The 15,514-nt window shown below is 44.7% G+C and overlaps 1 protein-coding gene across 2 annotated transcripts in view; it reads right to left on the bottom strand.

Annotated features, from left to right (window-relative positions):
- Positions 1–15,514, bottom strand: part of ADK (adenosine kinase) — a 250,147-nt gene that overhangs the window by 218,235 nt on the left and 16,398 nt on the right. The window contains exons 1-2 of one of the 2 annotated variants that reach the window (XM_026674200.2): positions 8,785–8,857; positions 3,958–4,032 (exon numbers count right to left, since the gene is read on the bottom strand). In XM_026674200.2, coding sequence (XP_026529985.1) covers positions 3,958–4,032; positions 8,785–8,798 — 89 coding nt within the window. In that variant the 5' untranslated portion in view covers positions 8,799–8,857. Of the gene's footprint in view, positions 1–3,957; positions 4,033–8,784; positions 8,858–15,514 lie in introns of those variants that run through there. The other variant, XM_026674199.2, reaches the window with a different exon arrangement.

Below are 15,514 nucleotides of genomic sequence, written 5' to 3'. Positions count from 1 at the left end.
CGAGGCAGGCTTAGAGCAAACCAACGAGTCCATGAAGACAGGTCTGGAACGTTTCCTTCCCACAGCCTCACATCTGGACCTGGGTTGTTTGTTCTCACATCAACCAAGCCTCTCTGCCCCACTGAACTTCCCCACAGTCTCACCCATGCTGGCAAAGAACCGGATTCTTCCTCTGACTCAAGGCTCTCAAAACACCCTCCTAGGTTTTACACTGGGGGGAGGAAGTGGACAGTGAAAGCAGTAAACAGGGAGCGGTTTCTCCTTCTTCTAGGGAAATGTTGACAGAGAGGCCCATCATCTCCTCCGCAGTGGTTTTTTTTCCCCCAACCACAAGTGTATTTAAAGCATCAGGTCAAAAATTCCATGCTGAATAGAGTGTCTTGAAGTTTCATTTCTGCTAGTAAAAGCCTCCCCCTAAATCAGAGGCCTCCAAACTTGGCAACTTTAAGACCTGTGAACTTCAACTCTCTGAATTCTCCAGCCAGCTATGCTGGCTGGAGAATTCTGGTAGTTGAAGTCCACAAGTCTTAAATTTGCCAGGTTTGGGGACCCCTGCCCTAAATTGTCAAGAAGTGAATGGAGAAGCCCTGAAGCAGCCTGTTGATTTGCTTCAAGAAACGCATCGAAGTTTAAGGGTAGGCCACTTTGGAAACCAAAAAATGGACTGGCCCCCACAATTCAAGGTTCCCAAATGCTTAGGGGAGAAATGAGGATCGTTGCAATCTGCAGATGTTGCTGAAGCATAAAGCTTAATTTTGAAGCATAAATCTCATAGAACACAGAAAGGGACCCCCAGAGGTCTTCTGACCCTCTGCTCAAGTCAGAAAACCTTGTATCAAGGGTCTTCAAACTTGGCAAGTTTTAAGACTGGTGGACTTTCAACTCCCAGAATTCCTGAGCTAACATGACTGGAGGAGGAATTCTGGGAGTTGAAGTCCACAAGTCTTAAAGCTGTCAAGTTTGAAGACCCCTGGTCTAACATGGGGGGGCCTTCAACATCAGCCATTTTAAGACTTGTGGACTTTCAACTCCTAGAATTCCTGAGCTAAAATGACTGGAGGAGGAATTCTGGGAGCTGAAGTCCACAAGTCTTAAAGCTGTCAAGTTTGAAGACCCCTTGCCTTATACCATCCCAGTCAAATGGTTGAAGAAGCTTCTTGGATGAGAAGCGAAACATTTTCAGAGAATTTAAAAAAACAAAAAACAAAGATAGTCCAGCTGCCCTTTGGAAAAAGCACCCCTGGGACTCCCAACGACGAAACACCAAACCAGATGGAAGGGGCAAATTTCATTTTGTAAAAAGGAAACGATCTTCCTCCATCCCAGACAGGTCTTGAACACAGAAAAGCCTTCTTTAAAAAAAGCCCCTTAATCAAGAGGGGTGAGATTTGAGACAGATCTAGGTCAGCTATTTCATGACACAATTTCTTTAAAGATGCCACCTGATGAGCATATGAAAAGCTAGAGAGCAAGAAACCAGATAATACATTACTACAACAAATTATATCAATGCCCTTAGTTATCATTTTACATAAGTCCTCTGAAATCCAGAAATATTGAAAAAGAAGCACTTGCTTCGAACTGGGATAGCAACAATGGAAATTTTGTATCTACCCTGTTTAATTTGAAAATTCACATATGTTGGGTGTAGCCAAAATCGTGGGCATGGAAAAAAATAACAGTCACATAAAATTCTAACATGTCAGGAAATATGAAAAAGGAAACAATGAGAGTGTTTTCCATTCTACTTTTTTTTTTTTTTGCAATTGAATATTTATGATATTGGACTCAAAAAAGAACTACATGTGTTTTTGGTTTTTTTACTAAACAGAGAACAAATCATATGACTAAGAAATACATGTTCTACATGTCAAAAAGAAAAAAATGATAAAGTACCTGCAGGGGGAAAAAAGCAAAAGATTTAGGGCTAGATTATACACTCAAAAAATGAAGTCAGGAAGAAGATCTGTTTTGTCTGCCAAGGAATGCCCAGAAAAATTTACAAAGAGTATTTTACCTGTGAGAGTTGTCTTTTTCTCCCCCTACTCATTAATGGCTAGTGGTTAGTCAAGAAGAGAAATGATGACATGTACATTATGATGTCATTGTGCAAAAGACAAGAAAGGTGTCAACTGTGTCATTATATAATATGACTGACATTATATCGTGACTTGGTCTACTGCAGGGGTCTCCAAACTTGACATCTTTAAAAGTTGTGGATTTCAACTCCCACAATCCCCCAGCCAGCATGGTTACCAAGTTTGGAGACCCCCTAGTCTAGTGGTTAAGGCAGCAGGCTAGAAACCAGGAGATGGCGAGTTTTAGTCCTGCGTTAGGCCTGGAAGCCACCTGGGTGATTTGGGGCCAGTCAGAAGGAGACTTCAGTCCCTAGTCTCGCCTTAGGCACGAAAGCTGGCTGGGTGACTTTGGATCAATCTCGCTCTCTCAGCCCAATCCACCTCACAGTAATTGTTGTGCTAGTCGTTTCCGACTCTAGGGGGCGGTGCTTATCTCCGTTTCAAAGCCGAAGAGCCAGCGCTGTCTGAAGACGTCTCCATGGTCCTGTGGCTAGCAGGACTAAACGCCGAAGGTGCACAGAACGCTGTGACCTTCCCACCAAAGGGGTCCCTATTTTTCCACTTGCATTTTTACATGCTTTCAAACTGCTAGGTTGGCAGAAGCTGGGACCAGTAATGGGAGCTCACTCCATTATGCAGCGCTAGGGATTCGAACCACTGAACTGCTGACCTTTCTGATTGACAAGCTCAGCGTCTTAGCCACTGAGCCACCATGTCCCTTTAAAAATAATAATAAAGTTGGGATAAAAAATACAAAATTAAATACAAAATTTAAAAATGAAATATACAAATTGCTTTATTTGCACGATGACAGCATTGTGGTTTTTATCAGGCGCCTATGCCCAACCTTTTCCAATTTGCTGACTGAAGGTCTCACAGTGACTTTAAGACAAGACCCACAATCATTTCTCACAGGAGGCTAAGCCAATGTAGTTCATGCACCTGTGCTTCAATGCGTTGTGCATCAGTCATGGTGATTTGGAAACCATAGCTCAGATATGCAAGCAGATTTTGCACTTCCCACAATTGCGGTTTTATTCAACAAATTGTGATTCCACAAAAGACTGGCTATTGAAATGTGTGGATCCCGTTATACAACCACTTCCACTGCAATCTGCAACAACGGATCTTGAGATACACTAGGAATATTCCAGAATTCCAACTTCTGGAATAAACTTTTGTCCAAATCACAGATATTTGTTATCTTCCTGAAAAAGAGCAAGACAGTGAGACTGATGAAAGAGATATTCAAACGAGTTTAAAGGGGGTCCCAATGCTAATATATACAAAGCCTACTCCATTCGTATCATCGTCACATCACATCGTCACACAGTATAAAACAGGAGCAGCCCAGCGTTGCCAACATCTTTTCTGGGTTCTTTTTAGAGTTTTTGAGCGGAGGAACTTGAGTTGAGGTTTGAAGAGGTAAAAAACAGAAGCCTTCAAGCTCTGCAGATGGCTAAGAAACTGAAGGAGGTCCTTGACTTATAACCATTCATATAAGTGAACCCTTCAAAGCTGCAATGGCACCGAAACTAAGGACTCAAAAGGACCCAACCTTGCACTTAAAGACCATAGCAGTATCCCCGCAGACCCAGGTCAAAATTCAGGGGCTTGGCAAATCAGCATGGTACATCCATGGTGTACACCCACTGCATAATTTTGGATGGCGTCAGCAAGAGAACATTTCTAGCATATTGCACAGAAATAGAAATCTAAGTAAAACTATATGTTAATACATTACTGGGGTGCAATAAAGAAAGCCAGGTCTACCCCAAGAGGAAGGAGCATAGTAGAAGTGCAGAATGTAAGCGTTACCCTAAGTGTTGCACTTAATTAGCCAGAGTTGTTTAGACATGGAAACTGTTCCAAGACTTACTTGTCAAGGAAATCCTTGTCCACCACAGCACAGATGTCGAGGAGGGGGTTGCCCATTCCAAAGAGGACATTTTCACTGCAAGATAAAGTTCTTCAAGTTACTTGATGTTACAAACTGCAGAGTCCTTATAAATCCTCAACTTACAAGAGTTCATTTAGTGAAGTTACAATGGCACTGAAAAAAAAAATAACTTATAGCAATAGCACTCAGACTTATATAACGCTTCGCAGTGCTTTACAGCCCCTCTCTAAGCGGTTTAGAGTCAGCCTCTTGTCCCCGACCATCGGGCTCCTCATTTTATCCATTTCAGAAGGGCGGAAGGCTGAGTCAACCTGGAGCCGGTGAGAATCGAACTGCTGCCAGTTAGCAAAGTCAGCCTGCAAAATTGCATTCTAACCACTGTGCCACAATGGTTCTTAGGATTATCTTTCACACAATTGTTGCAGCCCTTTCCTGGTCACGTGATTAAAATTCAGATGCTGAATTTTACAATTTATTAAACAAGAGGAATTTTGGGCTCAATTGTGGTGCTAAGGATGAGGACTACCTACCTATACAAGCTCGCACCATTTTGAGAGTGCAAAGCCCTTCTCTCTCTCCCCCATGAAGTCAGGATTAATTAATGACCTCAACTGCTGCGCCAAACAGAGATCAATCAGCGGCCTTTCACAGATTTGTTTTTAAGCCTTTCTGTGCGTTTGTGTAAAAAGCACACACAGTGCAGAGTTCACAGCAGCTAAGTGGCTTTTGAAATCCTCAAATGTTGTTTTTATCAAGAGGCACACTTGAAAAGTCATGAAGATAGCTCAAGCTGCTTTATCTGTAATGCAGATTTTTTTAAAAAAAACCAAAAAGCAAATTTGTAGGCACCAGCTGTCCTTCTGTAGATGCCTGAGGAATTTTTAAATTCACTCAGTTTGCTGGAAAGCAAACACTTGATCAAAGTTTTATTGATCAATTCCTGTAAGCTAGTTTTTTCTGTCCTTGAGATACGTTGAGTAAATATTTATCAGCATAGCCATAGGACCCAAAAGCTACAGAGTTTTTAAAAGGAGCCATGGATAGAACACGTGCTTTTCAGATTCAATATTATTTATTTATTTGGTAGAATTAGAGCTTCACTATTCTCATGAGACAGAATTCACTTACAGCCTTTGTCTGCATTGACCACTGATTTCCATGAGGTTTAAGAAGTTGCATCCAATTTTTATGCTGGCCTTTCTGGGTAAAATATGTTTTATGATTCATCTAGCTTATAAATTAATACTAAGTAAAATTAAGAGCTGAAAAGTGTGTGTGTGTGTGGGGGGGAACTAATGTTCTTTCTGTTTTACAGTATTTTGGCTCCAGTTAATAAAAGATTACAATCTTTTTTTCAAAGGAAGCCCAAAATTTTTGGCATCTGAAATGGAACCCAAAGGTCTCTTTCTCCAACTGAATCAAAATTTTAGGAAGTCATTCTGGCCCTTTTCAGACCCCAATGCCTAGATTTCACCAGCCAAATGTGTCGTTTTTTTAAATCTGACATTTAATTTTTTTAAAAAATATAACATTTTAAAAATTAAAAATCTTTAAAAAGTAAATTAAAAAAAATATCCAAGATTAAAAATCCTTTTTTGTTAAAAAGGAAAAAAAGAGATGAGTGCAAGTTTAATTTGCTGATAATGAACAAGTCTGGTTTATCTTACTACAGGCAAATGTGATCATGGAAATTATCAATGTTAACAGAAATGTGTCGCCATAAATGATAACAGCTGTAACTCTTTAAGCAGATGCTTCCATGTCATAAGCTCCATGTCATAAGCTAGTCCAAATTTTATAAAATAATGTTCACATGGCATATTGTCTCCTTCAAGTTAAGCTCACCATCAGGCCTACCACCACCCAGATCGAAGATCAGCTTTCTAGAGAAGGCCATTCTGGAAATTTCAAGAGGATAGACCAAGGCTCTTCAAACTTGGCAAGTTTAAGACTTGTGGACTTCAACTCCCAGAATTCCTGAACTAACATGACTGGAGGAGGAGGGATTCTGGGAGTTGAAGTCCACAAGTCTTAAAGCTGTCAAGTCTACTCCTGGGATAGACTCATGTAGTAAAATTGTTATTTTCCAGGAGACAGGCAAATAGAACGCCTGAGTTCATTTTCAAACATCACGCCACAAGTTTCCCCCCAAGTAATTTCAAAGATTTTTACTCCCGCCTTGACTAAGTGCTAATATTCAAGCCCGCAATCAGCTCTCAAAAAGTTGAGACACCTCATTACCAAAATAAATTAAAGAGTCTTCTGGGAAGACAAGAATATTACTGGAACATTTCAGTTTTTATTTAAGTAAATAGGATATGTTTACTACTCAAGAGCTGGCTTTGACTCCAGTGATATACAAGTCCTATAAATAAACTTGGAAAACCGGAAAATCAATGTTCAGCCATGAAGCTCACTATGCAATGTGGTTTATACTTAAGAGCTCACCGATCCTGTTGTTGTAAAGTCTAAAGAATTTCAGCTAAAGTGCCCTGGACGTACTGGACCTATTGGTATATAATTGGTTGCACTGATATCCGAAACAGCTGTTATTTCAGAACTACGCTGAAAGTCTTACTCACAAACTCTTGCAACTGTAGCCGAACATTAAACCCAGAAAATATTTTGAGACATCCAATATTATTGCAAGTCACAGCAAAACCCCACTTGGTTAAAAGAGAAGGAACATCCCCATCCATCAGCAATTCCCACACCTCTGCACCCTACTTCAGGTTATCTCAAACTTCAGGTTTGGTGAGAAGTGCGATGAATTAAGATTCCAGGCAGGTTCTGTATTGGTGGGTTTGGTAACCCAAATTCCAAAACAGCCCTTCCGGATTGAATCTGAAGGACTTGGGGGGGGAATCCATGAATCTCAAACTTCAGTTGAAGAAGATTTGTTTGCAAACCCAAATGCCTTGGCTCTCTGAACCCAGCCAGATTATGGATCCATGCTCCGTGCTGGCCAAATGCCAGACCTTGAAAGCCTGAAAGGGCTCCTGATGATTAAAGATCATATTGTCCTGCCTGCCAAGAGGAGGCCTTTCCTTGTCTAAAGGTTTGTGCTGCAAGAACGGCGTGGCGTGATGCCATCCTTGCCTACAAGGATACCTGGGCAATGCCTTTTCCGAAGGAAGCTGGGCCAAATTCACCCTGTGCTTTGCTTTTGATCCACGCAAAGGTTTCAAAATCAACTCCATTTGATTGCTGAGCCTTCAACCTGCCCCTTCATCTTACACAGTTGGGGAACCTTGAGGTTTTTAAGAAGAGACTGGACAGTCCCTTGTCTGAAATGGTATAGGATCTCCCGTTTGAGCAGGGGGCTGGACTAGAAGACGTTCCAAGGTCCCTTTCCAGCCCTATTCTGCTTCTGCTCAGTCCCGCACTGCTTTTGGGGGGGCACTTAGAACCGACCCGAGCCATTGCCTTGAAGGCTTCTAGCTCCGCAGGACCAGAAAAAGAAGGGAGGAGGGGAAAAGGCACAGGATCGGAAGACGTTCTCCAAAAGGATTCAGGGAGAACAGCCTCCCGAGCCAGAAACTTCATAGAGCTTTTAGCGGGTTAAAGAGAATCCAAGCCGCCAGTCGAGCCAGCCAAACCGGCCTTTAAGTCGACAATCCTACAGGCTAAAGAGACTCTCGGGGATATAGAGAGATGCGCGATCCGGATCCGGGCAGGTCTGGTTTAAGTTTAGTATTACTTTGAACTTTAATTGCCACTGCACCGCTCGCATATACAACGCAATTCAATGCCATTCTTCGGCGTACATTGTAACTTGTCAACCTCAAAACAACCAAACATTGTATGTACCTTGTAACCTATGGACATCAAAACACAAAACACACACCCTTCGCCCTCTATGCACCTGAATCGAAACCCCCTGATATTGCATTCATTCGATTCAATTCATTCATTAATATTAATTATTTTAGATCCGGACTGTTGTATCCCTTGAGCCGGCTGGAGAGAGAGAAAAGGGGAAAAAAAAAAAAACCGCAGCCAGCAGCAGCCCTTCCTTTGCAAAGGGCTTGCCTGCTTAGCGCTGCAGTGCACCGCTTCCCAAAATATTTGGGCGGCGGGAAGGGTGGGGGGCGAGGGGGTTGGATCCGAGGGCAAAAGAGGGTCAGACTCCCAAGCTCAACCGACGCCGCGTCCTGGCCATGCCGGCCGGATTGGCTCTCCCTCCCTCTTCTCCCCCTTGCACTTAAAAGCAGCAAGCCCACCGCTTTGGTTATCCCCACCTCCCCCACCCCCAGCCAGCGCTTTGGATTCGGATCCGGAGGCGCCAGGAGAGGTGGAGCTCTGGCCTTACCATCGGGAGGCTGTGAGTTCGATCCTCTGCAGAGGCTAATATTTGGAAGAGACTCTCCTGCTCGAGTAGATGACCTCCAAGGTCCCTTCCAACTCTGTAATTCTATGATTCTATAAAACTTGCTCGCGCTCCCTCCCACCCCCGCCCCACCCCTACCGGTTCAGTATGAGCCTCTCCCCCCCCACCCGCCACCAAACCGCCTCGCCCGGGGAGGCTGGCCCGGACCCCCCACCAGACCTATTCGCGGACAGCCACGCTCCGTAGGGCTCGCAGGGGATGAGGCGGCGGAGGCTGCTCTCCTCCCTGGCCACGAGGGAGCCCCACACACACAAACACACAGCCCTCCCTCCCCCCCAAAAGATACCCCTCTGAGGCGCCGCAAGTCCCGCCAACTTAAGTTGGCGGCCGAGCATCCCGGCGCTCTTCTCTCCCTTAGCCAAGCGGCTGCTGAGGCAAGTTGGGAAAGCCTGAGGCGAGGCGAGGCGTCCACCTACCTGAGGGTGGCCATGGCGCCGGCGGCTGACGAGCAATGGACGGTCCCCTTTCCCCTCACCTCGCCTAGCGCGCAAAAGGGCTCCAGGAGCGCGCGCTGAGGGTGGAGGGGACGGAGCCCGGGGCTCGGGGCCCGCCCGGGCCGCGCCTCCCTTCTTGCCCTGCCGGGCCCGCCGCCATTGGCTGGCATGGGGCGCGCTCCCGAGGGGGCGCGCCATCTTTGCCGCGCGGGGCTGACGCGCCCCAGCTCCTCCCTTCCGCGCCGGACGCCTTGGCGAGGCGCGCCTCCCGAGGCCGGGCTTCCCCACACCTGTGCGCCGCAGACGGACGCGCCGGGAGAACCGCCCCGCCGCCGCCGCCTTCCCTGACCGCATTCCCTTCCCTGACCGCCCCGCCGCCGCCTTCCCCGGCCGTGAGGCTTCTTCCCACGCCGGGCTCGGGAGGCTGGACCCCCGCGGGCCTCGTGGGAAGGTGCCCGGCGCTTCCTCCCGCCCTCCCTCCACCCAACGCCGGGCCGGTTCCAGAGAGGCTCCGGTTCCATTCCGACCGACTTGGCCAAACTGGCGGAAAAGGCACCCGAAAGCCCCGGGAACTTCCAAGGCTTTTGCCCGCCTTACATCGCGGTGCGGTTTTCCCCGCGGCTGCCTTTCCCCACGACCCCGAATTCAACCGGGGCTTCTGAGTCCTGCACCCCGCGGTGAGGGCTCAGCAGCCGCTGAACTAAAGCGTCCGGCCCCGGCTCCTCCGGCCCCCGCTGGCTTCCTTCAACCCCCACGTTAAAGGGCCGCCGATGCGCTGGGAGGAAGGAATACGACAAGGGCAAGCGCAATGGCGGGATTCAAAGGACCAGGCGAGTTTGAACCAGGACTGGAATCCGAGGAAAGCTCTCAGGCAAGACCCCTCCCGAGTCCCCGTGAACATCAAGGGGCGGAGGGAAGTGCATTCAGACGTGCAACATCAGTGTCAACTCTTCAAGGTAGACTGGACTAGAAACCAAAGCCATGCATGCTAATATTATTGTAAAATTAATATGTATTTTAAAATAATAAAATGTATTTCATTTTATATATTTTTTTCTTATGTGCACAGAGAGTATTTGCACCAAGACAAATTCCTTGTATGTCCAATCACACTTGGCCAATAAATTCTATTCTGTTCTGTTCTGTTCTGTTCTATTCTGTTCTGTTCTGTTCTGTTCTGTTCTGTTCATTCTATTCTATTCTATTCTATTCTATTCTATTCCATTCTATTCCATTCCATTCCATTCCATTCCATTCCATTCCCTATTCTATTCCTATTCTATTCCCTTCCTTTCTCCCTTCCATTCTATTCTATTCTTATAGTCCTTGATGTATGGCCACTCATTTAACAACAGTTCAGATTTATGGTGGCCAGGGAAAAAGGCAGGACCCGTCCTCGAAAGTATTGCAACTGTTGCACCACCAGATTCGCTTAATGACCGTGTTCGCTTAACAACAGTGGTGGTTTGCTTGATGGCCACAGTAAAAAAAAAGGGGGGGGGGCTAAAATTGGGTCCATTCCCATGTGCTGAGTGACCAAAACGCCGGTCCCAATTGTGGCCATAAGATGAGGACCACCTGTATCAGCATCTTCTAATTCCGAAAGGGCTTTCCCCTCCCTTCACAAGAACCTCTGAGGGCCTTCTTGCCTCAGGCGCTTTCTCAGGTTGCAGTTCTAGGCTGGACTGGGTTTCCTTTTATCTGAGGGCGCCCAGGTTGCAGCTGTTCCTCAGCGTTACTCCTTGTACTAACTGTCACTATTTTCAAATTAGCAAATGTGTATCTCTCGTATCACACACACACACACACAGCCACCTCTTGCCTTGTGCTTTAAGTGAACCCTCTGAGGCGTGAAGGATGAGCTCCTGTGAGAAAAAACATCCCAGGCCCAGCCAAAAAAGGCCCCAGGTGACAGGAACCTAGCCGGACAGACAAGACGAACAGGTGAAGGCACCTGGACTGCTGACCTTCTGTTCTAATAGCTGCTTTCAGGTAAAAAAAAACTCAGCAGAGCTTTGAAGATCAAAAACAGGTATGGCTGCATTACCTAGCCGGTGGTTGGCTCAAACAGAAAACAGATAACAGATAATCAGAGTTGGAAGGCCATCTAGTCCAACCCCCCACCCAAGCGGGAGACCCTGAACCATTTCCAACAAATGGCAGTCCAGTCTCTTCTTGAAAACCTCCAGTGATGAAGCTCCCACAACTTCCAAGGGCAACTTCTGTTCCGTTGATTGATTGTTCTCCCTGTCAGAAAATTTCTCCTTATTTCCAGGTTGAATCTCTCCTTGTTCAGTTTGCATCCATTGTTCCTTGTCTGGCCTTCGGGTGCTTTGGAAAATAGCTTGACCCCTTTCCTCTCTGTGGCTTGACCCTGTCCTCTCTATGAAATGTTTTCCTCATTTGTATCTTGGGAATAGTAGCAGAACGTAAAACCAAGGTGGAAAATAAAGCCATGATACAAAGCCTTCATGTTGTGTGAACCCAGCTGATGTGGTTTCTTAAATACAGTGGGATTAAGCAAAGAGGTCACTAGAAAAGAGCCAGCGCATTGCCTATCATGTCACATGCTCTGATGCTCGGGTGTACATTCAACATGACAGGTTTCTTGGTTTTTGAGAAACAAGCTCTTTAAGACACAAAAACTAGAAGTCTACAGAGACATGTCTCTGGACAAAGTGGGGCCTATTTTTCCTACATAGTACCTAATTTGGATTCCCCACACATTAAGAAATTGGAAACTTAGGCTACGAAACACCAATTCACGAAACATGCTCAATAAAAGTTTGCTGGCTTAAGCCAGGATGTTATATAGGATCCAGAAAATGGGGGAATTGCTCACTAAATCACAGTTTGATATGTGGCACTAACAATAGATAGATAGATAGATAGATAGATAGATAGATAGATAGATAGATAGATAGATAGATAGATAGATGATAGATATTGACAAATATATATAGACAGATGGACAGACTAGATTGTTAAACAGACAAGATAGATAAATAGACTAGATAGACAGACAAGATAGACAGATAAATAGATAAACATATATAGACAGAGACTAGACAGATAGACAGACAAGATAGACAGACAGACAGACAGACAGAAAGAGAGAGAGACAGGAAGGTTGATATATAGCTAGAGATGGACAAACAGATAGATAGATAGATAGATAGATAGATAGATAGATAGACAGACAGACAGACAAATATATAGATATAGACAGTGACTAGATAGACAAGACAGACAGACAGAAAGAGAGAGAGACAGGAAGGTAGATATATAGCTAGAGAGACAGGCAGACAGACAGATAGATATTGACAGATATATATAGACAGATGGACAGACTAGATAGTTAAACAGACAAGATAGACAGACAAGATAGACAGACAAGATAGACAGATAAATATTTAGATATAGACAGAGGCTAGATAGATAGACAGACAAGATAGATAGACAGACAGACAGAGAGAGAGAGAGACAGGAAGGTAGATATATAGCTAGAGACAGACAGACAGACAGATAGATATTGACAGATATATATAGACAGATGGACAGACTAGATAGTTAAACAGACAAGATAGATAGATAGACAGACAGACAAGATAGACAGACAAGATAGACAGACAAATATTTAGATATAGACAGAGGCTAGATAGATAGACAGACAAGATAGATAGACAGACAGACAGAAAGAGAGAGACAGGAAGGTAGATATATAGCTAGAGACAGACAGACAGACAGATAGATTGATAGATATAGATATATATATCTTCATTTAAGAGTCTGAGCTAAATAGGAAATGCTCTTCAAATAACAGATTTCCGAGAACAACACATGGCAGGCGTAACGAAATCTGTTGGAAGGAAAAGAACCGACGGGATACAATTAGCACTCTGAAAATCAATGCTGTCGGATCTTTAAAAGCTCACTGGGACTGGTGTTATAGCTAGTCCAAGAAATCAGAATCGAATTAGAAAATTCAAATGCCTCCTCAGATATCACCTGCATTAGTTTCCAAAGGTTCCCGAATTCTTGGGATGTAAATGCCTAGGATTATCGTAAATATGAAGAAAATAATGGGGGAGGCATTAGGTTTGCAGCAATACAGGTAGCTCTCACTTACTGACGGTAATTAGGACCAGTAACTCAGTCATTAAGCGATGCAGTCATAAGATGCGATGTTACCTGGCCATTGCAACCTTCCCCATTGACTTTGCTTGTCGGAAGCTGGCAGGAGGGTTGCAAATGACAGCACTCACAAACACGAAGTCCCATCATGTGTGATGACCCAGGGCGTGGCATAAAGGAAACACAGTCAGATAAGCAATAAGAGTCCCTTTATTATCTCCAACTTTGCCCCCAATGTCTAGGTTACCTTCGGCTGGAGAAAAACTCTCAGGAACAGCCTTTAACAGGAGAAAATTTAGTGTGAAAACAAAGTACATACAAACTGTAACTAAAAATACAAACAAACCACGCTGCAGTAATTAACTTGACAGGGCAGGAGAAGGAATTGCAGACTTGAAAGCATGGCAATACTCACACAGCTAGGAAGACGCCGGGAACACAGATAAGCCTTGAGGATACCAGATAAATTCACGTTTGCTCCCAACAGTTTGCTGTGTGCAGCTTCCCTTTTTAAACACTGTGTTCCCAGCTGCAGCTAATAAAGGGAATCAGGGCCCATTCTTCCCCCATAAGCCATGCAACTCACGTTGCTCCCTTCTCCGTTCCTCCCTGCCCTAGGATGAAGAGGGGGTGGGCCTGAGTCTTCCTCTGAATTCCCTTTGCCTTGCTCTACCTCTCCCCTTATCTGCCCAGCCAGACTTTGCCCTTCCCCAGTGTCTTCCACAGCCAACAGAGCCACACTCCCACTCCATGTCAGCTGTTCGTCCTCCCTCTCTGAATCAAACTCCGACAGGGGCATGACATTGTGAGTGCTTCTTGGGCAGAACCATCCTAACTTTAAAATGTCCCTGAGCAAGTGGACATTAAGCAAAGCACTACCTGCACATGATTTCAAAGACAGCTCCAATTGTACTTTGCCAGCAACCAGTTTCCTCGGGCTAAAACTCTGGAAAGGTGCACTCACACACTTGTTGTTGCAAAGATCAGTTTCCAAAAGTACTTTTCATTCAAATTACCTAAGCAGTGCAACTGAGACATTTACATCTCCCCAGGGGAGCTCATGCAAATTATTGATGAGCTTCATCAACCTTGCGTTCCCTGTAGCCAAGGAAGTCAGACATCCACCAACACACACACCGTCAGGAAGTACCTGCTTCCTTGTCCCAAAGTTGCTCTTTTTTTTTTTTCAAGAGGCAACTGGACTTTCTGGTTGTTTTTTGAAGACATTTTGCTTCTCATCCAAGAAACTTCTTCAGTTCTGACCAGATGGTGGGCAATGGAAGGAGTTATACTCTTTGTAGAAAAACTGGTCATTTGCATCCTTTTAGAAAGCCGTTGAGGTCACCTGGAGATTTATCTGTGTCCTCGGGGTCACCTGAGTGGTGCAAATGGGTGTGGAGCCTTCTCGGAACTGCTGAAAGGATTGTGTTGTAGATTGGAAATGGATGGTGTCATATCCCTCCCTCTCTGTGGAGAGAGGGCTGTTCAGTTTTGATACAGATGGCCTCTTTAATAACCCACTAAAAGGGTGCAAATGACCCTGTCTACAAGGAATATAAATCCTCCCATTCCCCCACCCTGTATCATTTAGAAGAGACACCAAACTGAGGATTTTCAGGAAGGGTGTTGTTAGGAATATAAGTCACCTAACAGGTATTTGGGTTAGAAATATATAAACCAGGATAAACATTTTAATTGCAAACTGCAATTGGGTGTGGTTACTCAAACGGCCATAAGATGGAGCCAGAAACCTGGGTTGTTTTTGTCTTAGTCTGAGTCTCAGAAGAGAGCGTGAGTGTATCTCTGTTTCCTTCTGTTGGAAAGTATTGCCGTTCCTCCATTTCTTCTAACTGACTGATATTACTGGATTTGATGTAAGTCTGATACTGAACTGTTTTTGACACTGGAATTTGATATTTGGATTATCCCTGGATGAAAACTGACTGATTTTACCTGTGAATGACCTTTGGATTGCTTATTTTGGACTTTGCTTAAACCTTTCTGGAAGTAAAAACCTACATTTACTATACAGTGTATCTGTGTGCTCTGTGTGTATTATTCAAACACTCCTCTTAAATACGTCTCCCTGTATGCGCTCATTCTCCTAACGGGGAATTACCTCAACAGGTGTGACATTTGAAAACTGTTTGAGGACACTTTAAAGATTTTGAGATTCCCAGAACTCTTTCTGGTCATGAGTTTAAATAGCAATAGCACCTGCTATTTTAATAGCGCTGAGGACACAGATAAACCTCCAAGTGGCCTTATCGACTCTCTAAAAGAATGCAAATGACCAGCTGTCTGCAAGAAATATAAATCCTTCCATTCCCCACTGTCCTGTCAGAGCTGAAGAAGCTTCTTGGATGAGAAGTGAAACGTCTTCAAAAGAAAAACCAAAAAGTCCAGTTGCCTTCTGAAAAAAATCACCTTTGGAACAACTACGACCTGGAGGACGGAGAATCTCCATAGATAACCTTCTTCCTTGCTTTGCGCTCTCCACCAGCCTACAGGGAGAAGGACCCTTGTTCCACCCCATGCCCTGGCCGAGCCTCCCTTTGTCTTCATCCACTCCACACCT

The sequence above is a fragment of the Notechis scutatus genome, chromosome 4, assembly GCF_049901735.1.
Source record: "Notechis scutatus isolate UNSWTSFEM ecotype Mainland chromosome 4, rNotScu1.2, whole genome shotgun sequence".
Lineage (NCBI taxonomy): Eukaryota > Metazoa > Chordata > Lepidosauria > Squamata > Elapidae > Notechis > Notechis scutatus.
Note: the sequence above shows the minus strand (reverse complement) of the source record. Positions and strands in the feature narration are given on the sequence as shown.